Source organism: Narcine bancroftii, chromosome 11, assembly GCF_036971445.1.
Source record: "Narcine bancroftii isolate sNarBan1 chromosome 11, sNarBan1.hap1, whole genome shotgun sequence".
Taxonomy (NCBI): Eukaryota; Metazoa; Chordata; class Chondrichthyes; order Torpediniformes; family Narcinidae; genus Narcine; species Narcine bancroftii.
In genome coordinates this window covers 90,048,947-90,061,481 of record NC_091479.1, presented here as the reverse complement: position 1 = coordinate 90,061,481, position 12,535 = coordinate 90,048,947, and the positions used below count along the sequence as shown (strand labels likewise).

General features: G+C 37.0%; 1 protein-coding gene across 8 annotated transcripts in view; it reads left to right on the top strand.

Annotated features, from left to right (window-relative positions):
* Nucleotides 1–12,535, top strand: part of helb (helicase (DNA) B) — an 83,861-nt gene that overhangs the window by 23,940 nt on the left and 47,386 nt on the right. For all 8 annotated transcript variants that reach the window (XM_069903984.1, XM_069903983.1, XM_069903982.1 and 5 more), the window contains 7 exons: nt 280–421; nt 2,288–2,427; nt 5,650–5,734; nt 6,921–6,980; nt 8,928–9,090; nt 10,214–10,366; nt 10,886–11,539. In XM_069903984.1, the coding sequence (XP_069760085.1) occupies nt 280–421; nt 2,288–2,427; nt 5,650–5,734; nt 6,921–6,980; nt 8,928–9,090; nt 10,214–10,366; nt 10,886–11,539 (1,397 nt within the window). The remainder of the gene's footprint in view (nt 1–279; nt 422–2,287; nt 2,428–5,649; nt 5,735–6,920; nt 6,981–8,927; nt 9,091–10,213; nt 10,367–10,885; nt 11,540–12,535) is intronic.

Below are 12,535 nucleotides of genomic sequence, written 5' to 3'. Positions count from 1 at the left end.
CAGGGTGTCTTCAGCTGCTTGAATTAGAGTTTAAGTGGAGGCATTGTTTGTGCATTTCCAAAAATGGCATCTTCATAGATTTGGAAAATTTTCCCTATCTGTTTATGTAAAGTGTGGGAAAACAAAAACAAAACAATTTGGGTAGTTCCTAGATAAAAATGGAAATGAGCATGTAAATTTTGGCATGGTACTCAACCAGACAATTTCCTGTGTATCCTTGCACCTGCTTGACTCCTAATTATAATTTAATGACATTTTGCAACGTTTTATTTTTCATAGGTGACATTAGACAGTTGCCCAGTATAGAACCTGGCAACATGTTTAAGGACATGTACTCCAGTTTATACCAAGTTGGATGGGCCATTGAACTATCGACCAACCATCGTGCGGAAAGTCGGCTAATAGTAGATAATTCGACTAAGTATATATTCTTTTATTTTCACATGTATGCGTTATGTAGATAAACTTGAGATGGTTAACTTTTTTTAAAGAAAAAAGCTTCAGTCTTCGGAGTTTGACATTAGCTCACAAATATAGAATTTATGTTAGTGCTTTTTTATCTAATATTTTTGTTACTTGCAGGAGATTTTCTATTCTTTGGATACTTTTGTAATTGGTCTACTTTTGGTGTTGCTTGTGTTTCTTTTGCATTGCTGGTCAGTTTTTAGATTACCTAATTAGTGCCATCCTTTTGCAAAGTATGGAAAAGGGTGAACTACTGGTCCATGAGCCAGTAATATTTAAGCAAAGTAAGGTACTGTTGGTCCTTGTGTATTTATAAATGGGTGCCCTGCTACTAGATTGGCAAGATGCTGTTGAATCAGCCTTCCTGTGTGACTGCATCTGCCTCCTTCATTCAATGATTGGGGCAAATCATGTTGAGGTACTAATTTCAGTGGCTACTTTTGAACCATTACTGAGTGGTGGCACAGGTGGTAGATCTGTTGCCTTAGTGCCAGAGACCCAGATTCAATTCTGACCTCAAGAGCTGACTATGTGGAGTTTGTTCCTTCTCCCTGTGACTGAATGGATGTTCTCCAGGACCTCCAGTTTCCTCCCACATACAAAAGACGTGCAGATTAATAGGTTAATTGGCTGCTGTAAATTGCCCCTTGTTTGGTTGAGTAGTAGAATCTGGGGATAGCTGTGAGAATGTGAGTTTTAAAATGTTGACTGAGAGAAAGGGAGTCTAACTGCATTCTATTCTCTTGTTTATAATTCAACAAGGCAAGAGCTGATAACACTGGACAATAACTTTTTTCATAATGTTTGCTTCCTGAAAAAAGGTGGAGATTACGATAGACAACTTTAAGATGAACACAGAGATCATTTCAAGTTTGCTGTATCACGTAGGAAGTTCTAGAAACATTAAATTAACTTTCATTGAATTTAGCATGTTTAATTGCATAACGATGCTTTCACATGGCAGAAGTTCAACTGACCTAAAAATGTTTTGCTGTGGATTTTCATTATCTGATGCTTCTTGTGTTGGTGTCCAACAATAGTGGGCCAGCATTGATAAAATCCAGTTGCCCTGATACCACTTCAATGGTCGCAGTGTCCTGGTGAAACCTTTCACCATGTTCGTCACTGACTGCACCAAGATCAGCAGGGAAGTCCAAGTGTGAATGCAGAAAGTGAATTTTCAATGACGTGTTCATGGTTTTGAAGTAAACTTAAAATATGACAGGAAATTACAAAAATAGGTTATACTTAAAAAATTTTAGGTGATTTTCACGATCATCATAAAATACACCCAAAAGTGTTCAGGAAGCAAAACCTTCATGTTCCAGTGTAATGAACTCAGTGTTTGGCAAAGACAGTGAAAGACTATTAACCATTGGTTAAGAGACACAACCCTGGTTAACAAATTCCAAGGGAATTCTAAGAAACTTGTACTTGTTTGGTGAAAGTTTGTTTGAATATTCTGGAAAATGGGAAGTTTGTTTGTAGAAATATGGAGCTTGTAAGCCACAAGGCAGCTGCTTGTGGCAGTGCTTCTTGCTGTAATGGATTTCTCATGCTTTGCAAAGTGAATTTTTTAAAAAAAGTTTGCAGCTATATTTATCAAGCAACCTCAGGTCTACTTTAAGAGTTCATGGAAATGAAGGGAGAATAAAATAAGATTACGATAAATGGGCTGAATGGCCTCTTTCTGTGCTGTATATTTCTGTGACTAAAAAGGTTAAGAAAAAACGGTAAAAATTTTTAGAAATAATTTGTGAAAGATGACTTGATGTCTTAAATTTATTTGCTAAATATGAAATTGTTACATCCTTATTTCTAGGATTGCTGAGATGGGACTTAAGTCGACGTATATAACATTGGAGTATGATGCAGTGATTTATCTTTCAAAGGGAATAGAAACTTCAATTCCGGAATCTGATAAAAAATTCATTCTGGTTTCTTTTGAGTCTAGTTCATATGGTGAGCAGAGATAATATTTGTAATAGCTTTGTCACACCCTTGATGTTAACTTCTCTTGTATACAAGAGTTGGTGATTAGGAGACGTGCTATTATTACATCCTGCTTAAGGACTGAATGGTTTTTGTGTATCCTGGTTATACATTGACCTCCAATTATGTTTTACCCCAAAAACGTAATTTCTTTTGTAATGCTGTCATTATGCACATAAATGTATAGATTCCACATTTAATGGGAATTAAGATAATCTGGGATGCATTTAAGTAGAACATGCTATTTTAGATCTGGTCCTGTGCAATGAGACAGATAAAATAAATGATCCTGTAGTTGGGAATCTTCTTGGACAGAGTGATCACAGTGTAACTGAATTTCTCGTGCAAATGGGGGTGCAGTAGTTTGATCTAAAACAAAGTATTATGCTTAAACAAGGGAGACAACAACTGGATGAGGGAAAAGTTGGCTCGTGTAGACTGGGAACACCGGTTATATGGTAGGACAGTTGAACAGTGGAAGAATTTCAGAGAATTTTCACAGTGCTCAACAAATGGAAATACCATTTAAAAGCAAGGATAGTAAATGTAGGAAAAGCCAGCCTTGAATAACTAAGCAAATAAAGGAAGGCAGAAAACTTAAAAACTCAGGGCTACAATGTCACCAAGAATAGACAAAATTGGAAGATTTGGAAAACTTTAAAAAGCAACCCCTCAGCAATCAATAAAGAAAGAAAGGGAGAACAGATAAAGAAAGTAAACTAGCACAAAATATAAAAACCAGAGTAAATGTTTTTGTTCTATGGAACAGGTTAGCTAGTGATCTTGGAAGACAAGTAGCATGGTTAGCCAGTTAGTGCAACGCTATTACAGCACCAGGGACCTGAAATAGAGCAGGCATTTTTTTGTTTAAAGATGAAACCAGCTTTGTTGAAGTTATTGTTTATTCTTTGCATTTCCTTATTTCATACATTATCATGATGTCTTGCACCCTTCTGTTCCATCTATAGTTGAATGTTGTTTCGAGATTTAATATGGACTATTCTGTCTTTCTCTTGTAAAACTGAGCATGACACAAGAACGACCTTATCAACCACTATGTCGCCATTCATTAATAATAGTTTTCATTGTAAAATCTTGGCTAGTGCTCTCCTGAACCTCAATACATCGCTATCACTAAGCAGCTAGTGCTGAGTAAACTATCAAGCCTCTATAAGTCCTGTTGAAATCATCCCAGGATCCCTAATCCTAACTCGGGGAACTGAAAGAAATGGAGGAAGTTAAGTAGATGTGTTTGTGGTAATTTAGCAAAATTCTCTGGACTCTGGGTGGGGGGGGGGTTCCAGATTGGAAAACAGCAAATGTCATGGTACTTTTTAAAACAGGATATAGACAAAAGATCAGTAACTATAAGCCTATTAGCTTGATGTCTGTAGTCATGAAAATATTTGAACCTATCATTAAGAAATACCGAGACATCCGAATAGAAATTGTTCCATCAGGCAGACACATCATGGATTGAAGAACAGCAGATCATGTTTGACAAATTTACTAAAGTTCTTTGAGGATATAACAAGCACAATAGATAGAGGGGAACAGGTAGGTGTTGTATATTTGGATTTCCAGAAGATGTTCATTGAGGTGCCACATAAAAGACTTGCCCATAAAATAAAGATGCATGGAGTTGGGCTAATGATTCAGCTATGTATAAAGAATTGGTTAACCATTTGCAGGCAGTGTTTGGAATATGTGGTGAGCTAAGTACCACAGGGGTCAGTACAAGACCCTCACTGGTCACAATAAATATTAATGATTTGGAAGAGGGTACTGAGTGCAGTACATCTAATTTTCATGACAGTAAATTGAATGGAAAATCAAATAGCGCAGAGGATATGGAGAGTCTACAGGGAGATGTAGGTTAAGCAAATGGGCAAAGATCAGGCAAAAAGTAACTGTAAAGCCATCCAATTTGGAAGAAAAAGAGATGCAGTATGTAGAGGAACTTGGGAGTGCTTGTCCATTAATTACAAAAGATTGGTTTGTAGATGCAACAGGTAATCAAGAATACAAATGGAATGTTGACCATCATTGCTAGAGGGATTGAATTTAAGAGCAGGGAGGTTATGCTGCAACTGTACAGGGTACTGGTGAGGCTGCACCTAGACTACTGGCCTCCTTATTTGAGCAAAAGTGTACTGGATTTTGAAGTGTTGCAAAGGAGGTTCATCAGGTTAATTCTGAAAATGAGGGGATTATCTTATGAGGAGAGATTGATTTACAAAGGACCATGGAATTCAGAGGAATGAAAGGGGATCTTGTAGAAGTGTATAAAATTATGAAAAGGATAGATAAATGGAAGCAGGGAAGTTGTTTCCACTGGTAGGCGAGATTAGAACTAGGGGACATAGTCTCTCAAGATTAAGTGGGTAGACTTGTGTTGGATTTGAGCAAGGACTGCTTTTTTTTCATAGAGTAGTGAAGCTGTGGAATTCCCTGCTCAAAGACACAAAGGAATTGCGTTATTGAATATATTTAAGACAGTTGATAGATTTTAGCATAGTAGAAGATTGAAAGGTTCTGGGGAAAAGGCATGTAGGTTAAGGTCTATGGCCAGATGAGACATGGTGGCAGAGACTCAAGAGGGCAGATGGCTTCTCTTGCTTCTCGTGTTCTGAAAAGTAAGAAGGTACAATAACACTATGATTATCTGATATTCTAGACTGGCTCGCCAGGTAATGTTTGCAATTGCCATGTGCTGAAGCCCTGGTTCCAATGCTCCCCAACCAGTTAACGTGTTCTGTTGGCTATCTTTTCTTCCCCTCCCCACCTTGAAAATGACCAAATTTATTGTTTAGCATTTATGTTAAAAAAATTAAAACTCCTTTGGAGTACTGAGAAAAGTAACATCAGAAAATCCGCTGGTCCAGCAACACCAAAATCCCAAGCTCTATATTAGAGTTGCATATTGTTCAAGATGGGCAATTACAAATGAGAAGGCTGATGTTCTAAAACTAAAATTTTATCTGGAATTGGGCACAATTCTACATATTGAAAGCAAGTTTTTGTTTCGAATCGTAAAGTAGAATGTCATTGTGCCAAATTGGATGAGTTTCTTCCTTTTAAAGAGGAAATAAATTCAAAATACAGTACTCAAATACACTGTGATATGTTTAGTATATTAAATCTGGCTATGAAATCTTGGTGTGTGATTACAGATTTTTCTTTCATTGGCAGGTCTTCAGGAGGCTATCAGCTTATTGTTAAAATGGGCCCCAGGACTTGACAAACATGAGACATCTCAGTTTATTGCATTTAGACGGTAACTATTATTTTTGGGAATGCAGTGTTTGTCCCCTCAAAGATGCAATTACAAAAACAAAGAAAAGGCAATTTAATAAGAATTGATATCAGTACAGTACATTTCAGATTATCCCAAAATAATTTTACAGAAATTCTCAGTTACCCTAAAAAATAACAAAATAAAATAACGTCACAAGATGGAAAAAAAAATTAATCCAACCAACTCATGTGGGGCTCTAACCCACTGTCTAGTTTGGTAACAACAGAGCTCAGAACCAGCTAGGAAGACAGATGCTGAACGGCTAGATGCCTGATCAGAGAAGTAGGTTGGAATCTTGAGCCATCAGTGAGCGACTAGAGGAAGTCAGAGGGTCAGGCAATGCATGGGGAGATTGTCTTTGTTTCAGGTAACTCCCTCCCCATTTCTTCTTTACCTTTCACTGTACTTGGTTCTCCGCTATCCCAGCTTCATCAAGAAGAGCAGCCTCCTGGGCAGGAGTGGGGACCTCGGGCTCCCAGGCAGGATCGATGATGGTGGTGGGGAGGTGTCGGGGATCAACGACTGCAGCAGGAGCAGGGTCTTCGGCCTCCTGGGCATGAATGCCAGTGGGGAAGTGTTGGGGGATCGGTGATGGACAATGCAAGTATTTTGCTGATGCTACTGGGCTGCTTAGAGCAATTTCTCGGTTATCCGAAAAATCTGGTGAACCGACAAAGGTCCTGAATGTTTCGGATAATTGGAAATGTACAGTAGTATTAATTTTTCAGAAAAGTTACACGTTGAATTGATACTAAATAGAAAATAAATGGGTTATAGTCCAAAATTAAGTTTTCTACCCCATTAAGGGTTCAATGAGCATAATTTGGTCTCAAATTGGAGTCTTTTGTTTCTATGTAGAAGGAAGAACAGTTTTAAACAAATAGCTTGTATGTATTCCATGATTTGTAACCTGATACCCTTTGTAAAAAGGTAAATCATAAAATATAAGATGTGTGATTTCAGGATTGATTGCCAGTCTTTTAACCCACCTTGCATTTTATTAAAATGAATGATGTATAACTTCATCCTTTTGAGATTTTGTTGTAATTGTAGGCAGCAGGGATTTGAAATCTCCTCAGTGTTATCTCTGAACATGTTTGTATACGTATGTATTTCACCAAATGAATGCCCAAATCTTCATTGCAGTTTGTAACTTTTTATGCAGACAGGATTGTGCAGAAATTAATGAACTCTGTTGCAAGCAGTATTCAAAACATTTAACTAGGTAAGTGCAATACTATGTGTGCCACAGTTGTTTGGTTTCTATTTTCTAAGTTGTGCCTAAAGTGCTTAGCTATTGGCAAAGTTGTAAGATCATTTATTGAGAGATACTGAGATGCAGTGCATGCTATCCAGTCAGTGCAAAAAAAAGTTAGCACTACTTTCCCCAAATTTTCTTGAATATTAAAATTTGCAGCATTTTAATATACTGACAGTTGAAATTGTTTGGCTAGGTATGGTGTAACAGGAGAGTCCATTCAACACTCAACCTTGCTCTTCCATTTAGTCAGAAGTACAAACCTATATACAAATTAGGTCAAAAAATAGGTATTCAACTCTGAGCCTGCTCAGTAATGCAGAATTTGACTCTGCATTCTCACCTGCCTGTGCAAATATTTCATCCCTTGCTTTTGAACAATATGTCTCTTCTATCTTTTAAAAAAAAACATAGAATGAATCTGCTTCTGCAGGAAAAGAACAACCCCTTGCCTCGTGTTCATTGGATGACTCTCTCGTTCTAAATTCTGCTATGTTCAGCATAGAAACAGGCCCTGTGGCCCACTTTGCCTATGCAGATCCATATTAATCCCATGTCAACATTAATTCTGTCTGGTTCACCTGAGTACCACACAGGCTTGTGTCATAGGCTTTGTTAAAAGTTGTATAGACAATGCTCACCATTCTGCTCTAGTCAGTCCTATTGATCACCTCTTCAAAAATATCAATCAAATTCTTGAGCTAGGATTTCCCATGCACAAAGCTATACTGACACTCCACAATCATTCTTTGCCCTTTCAAATGCAAATAAATTCCATCTCAGAATCTCTTCTCAAACGTGCAATTTACTGAGACAAGGCTCACAGGTCTGCAGTGCTCTAAATTATTACTACCACCCTTCTTAATAAATGGCACAGTTTTAGCTAATTTCCAACCTTCCAGTAACCTTTCTGTTGCAAATGAAGTTACAAAAGTCTCTGCTAGCAATCTCCACCCTTGCTTCCCATAATATTCTCAGGAACATTTGGTAAGGCCCTGAGAATTTATCCACCTTTGTGTGTTTCAAGAATTCCAACACCTTTTCCCTGCAGAATATTATTTTGTTCCTTACTCTAAACTCACTAGCTTTCATGACCTTCACAATTAATATAGAAGACCTTGCCCATTTGTTGTGCTTGCAGTGATAGATTTTCACATTTATCCTTAACGGGATCTTCTCTTGGCCCTTTTATTCTCAATATTCTGATAGAATTTTATGGGATTCTCTATTTTATTTACCAATGATTATCTCATTGCCCCCCCCCTTTTTTTCTCTTAATTTTATGCATGTATCTCTTACACTCTTTGTACTCTTCAAGGGATTCACTGATTCCCATCTGCTCTTTTCTCCTGACGAGATCAAAGATATCTCTTATTAGCCCAATGTTTCTCTAATCATACCAGCCTTGCCCTGTTACCAGCTGTAACGGAGCTGGCCCTGAACCCTTATCTCACTTATAAAAGCCTGTCACTTGGCCAACATCATGTTACCTGTGTCGGACCTGATGTAGGGTTAGGATACCACAAAAAGTCAAAAAATCATTTTCTCCTCCTCCCTTCCCTCCCCCCCCATCCCCCCCCAACAATAGATGCTGCTTGACCTGCCGTGTCAATGCATTAAAATACAGGCTTCATTTTTGCCAAAGAAAGAAAACTGTTTTGATCACAGAGTAGTGAACTTATAGAATTTTGACCCAAGAGGGCTGTGATATATTCAGGGCAAAGGTAGATAGATTATTGCATATCAATGAATGAGATTTGGAACTGTTTTCAGTTTGATTTGTACCCAAGAATGCATGCATAATAAATGTGGACATTTGGGATTGGACAGCATTTTTGTCAACTTTGCACCAAATGTAAATTGCAGTTTTACCTTGTGCACAAAATTTGAAGTTCTCTATTGTCTAATTTTCAGAGATCATAAAAAAAAATTAGATTTCCGGGTTGGGGACAAAGTATGTTGTACAAGGAATGGATATGTTGTGAATTTTATTGAAGATCCAAATGAAAAGTCAGGGATGGATTTAGATAAGAAACGAGTTCGGCTTTATAATGGAGATATCTTTTTTATCATTGAGGTAAGAACTGAACTTTTTATAAAATGAAATGAATTTTTACATCAAAATTCATTATTGGACACAAAATCAATGGTTATTGAATAGGGTCGAGGATTCATTTTTGTTTATTTACTGTTTAAAAATTTGTGGAGCAGGATTAACTTACACTAAACTAATAGAATATCCTGAGTCCCATCCCCAGCTCTTACTGATCTTTCTGTAGTTTTCCTATAATTAAATTGAAACCTACAACAGTAAAGCTCCAAGGATGCTGGAATCCCTTAAAGACTTCAAGCAATTTTAAAATCTCCATTTAGTTACAACATTGGCATCTACTACAATACGGAGGATTATCAAGGAATGTCCTGTTCGTAAATTGGATGGTAAATCTAATCAGATTAATAATGCACACTTCAGTCTATTCTTGATCAGGAGTATTGACATACCGTTAAGTTGCACTCTATTGAGCAATGCACCCACTCATCAATGTGCATTACAACTTGACCTTGAGTGTGCCCAACTACTTATCTGCAAACTGCAGTTTGACTATTGAGCTTCAGGTAAAATTTGGTTTTGGTGTGTAATGCTGTGGGTTGAACAGATTCTCAATAGTTCTGAAGATTATGTACTTTCCCCCATCCCCCCCCCAATCAGGAAGTTTGTTGAAGTGAGGAGAATATGCGGTCAGTATGTCAAAGTCATCAGTTATTGAATTCTTAAGATGATACTTTAAGAATGTTGTGAGATTATACCTTATTTTTACACTAAAGAGGATAGTTTTTAACTTGTCAGACAATAGTGAATTATTGGTGGTAGTGTGGAATGAGCTTCCGGCCAAGTGGTAGATGTGGGCTCTATTTTAATATTTAAGGAAAAGTTGGATAGGTATATCGACGAGAGAGATGAGGGTTATGGGCTGGGTGCGGGTCAATGGGACTAGGTGGGAGAAGATATTCTGCATGGACTAGAAGAGCCAAACTGGCCTGTTTCCATGCTGATTTTATGGTTATATCCACATAATTTACACCATTTCAACTGGGAAAACTATTGTAAAACCAGACAATTGAATTGGTTAATGATAACCATCAAAAGAAGATAATATAGATGTTTTTTTGCTTTTGTGGATAAAAGATCTTTTTTTCAGGACAAAACTGAATACGGGAATTTCATTACCTCACCCACACGCCAATTGAAATTAGATGACCGTGAAAATAGGCAGATTTTGGTGAATTATGAAGAAATAAGAAAGGAATGCAAGTTGGTGCATGCATGGGCCAGAACAATCCACACTTTTCAGGTATGATGTGGTGGTGGTGAACAAATTTAGCATTGAACTGCCTTTTGCCACTGAACAATTGCATGGAGTTTTTGGGATCACGTGTTCATTAATGGTGAGACTTTCTACATAATTTAACCATTGAGAAATTAAGTTTTTGGAACGATGAGCAGAAAAAGATAAAGAAATTAAGGCATATTTAACTATTTAAAAAATAAATTTAATTTAAGGAATTAAAGTAGATATTGGTATATAATGAAAACAAATGGAAGAAAATGCAAAATGCTTGTCATTTGTTTCTTCTCATTGTTTCACAGGGCTGGTAACTCTAGTCTTTGGTGATCTTTCCTACATTGAGCGTAGATTTTTAAAGCTAAAGTTTCCAGTTGTAGTTAAGAGCAATAAAAAGTGAGTCATGTTACCTTCTCTCCTCCCCCAGGTGTTATGTAGATTTGTTCAACTGAGGATGTTCTTATTTATGAGCACAAAGGTACGTCTGTTTTGAAACACGAATGGAAATGCAGTATTTTTATATTTTAGGGTTCTGAGGCTGACACAGTTGTGTATGTTGTGGGATCAGCTGGAGGACAGAACTGGCAGCATATCTACACTGCAGTTACACGAGGGCGCCAGCGAGTATATGTTGTTACATCTGAGGATCAATTTATTGCAGCAGTGACTGCCAGAAGCCCCAGGAGAAACACACGTCTACGTGAATTGCTGCAGGAGAAACTAGTAAAACTAGGACCTGCAAAGTGCTTTGAAGGATTACAGACCCAGCAACACACAAGTTGTGTCACTTGCACACTGACAGCACCCAGCACCTCGCTGTTTGATTCCTCTGTTTCTTCATCTACAGTGTTGCCACATCTGAGCTCTTCTGTAGCAAATGGCATAAATGTTGGCACTAACACACCATCTCAGAAGGAAGACACCTACTCAGAAGACTTGGCATTTGCACAGAATTACAGCTGGTCTCCTTATAGTTTGGAGCTTGACAGCAACGAAAGCATTGGGGCCAATGAAAGGTCCACAGAAACAGTCAACTCCTTGCGTCAAATTGGTGATGGTTTCATGAGCGATACTTCAGCAGGGACCACTGGCTCCAAAAGAATTAAAGCAATCTGGTCTCCTGGCAGTAAGAGAAGTGTTAATATTCAGGCTGATGACGAATTGGTTCCAAAATACTCTAAGGTAAATTAAATTGTTAACAGTTTGATTATGTAAATTATTGAAGAATTAATACCAGGTCAAGTTGAAATTCGGCAAGGGAAAATTGGATAGGAACAATAGTTTTAATCACCAACTTGTAATTGTGTTAAAATGAATATATTTCCTAGGGTACAATATCTATTTCAAACACTACCAATAAATGATACCACAAAAAGTTTTTTCAAGAATTAAATAAATATCAGAAAATTTCTTTGGAAGGGTAAGATGTCGAGAGTTTCTTTAGACAAGTTGACATTGAAGTTCGAATTAGGAGATTTACAGTTAAATTACTATAAGGCAGCTCAATTGAGATTTTTGGCCTTTTTTTGTTGAGGGAGAAAAGCCAGCATGGATTAAAATAGAAATTGATAAAATGGGAGAGAAGGATTTTATATATAAATGGGAATCAAAATTAACATCTGGGGAGAGAGATGCACCATTGTTGAAACATTTGATTAATATTTGGAATAAAGTAAATGACAAAATTGAAACAAGGAGCGCTGTCCTGCCTAAAGTGCCTTAGATAAAAAATGGACAATCAATTTTTAAGTATTTGGTCTAAGAAAGGAATTAGATATATAGAAGATTGTTATGACAGAAGGAAATTTAATTCATTTGGTCAATTTAAAAAAAAAAAGGGGTACAAAATAATACATTTTTTAATTACCAGTCAGGAGCTTGCTTGAGAGGTCCAACAATGTTATTACCAAAATGCATTGATGTAGAAATGTTGATACATAGTAGATTTATTAAATTTATCTCAACTGTGTATACTTTATTGTCGAAGGGGACTTCCAAACAGGGAATACATAGGTATGGGAGATGAATCTAAATATTAACATCAATGAACAAAATTGGTCAGATCTGTGTCAAGACAGTATGAAAAATACTATGTTAGGTTGAGATTAGTTCAATGTAATTTTTTTTACATCAATTGTTATCTCAAACCACAGAACTTAAATAGATGGGTCTGATAAA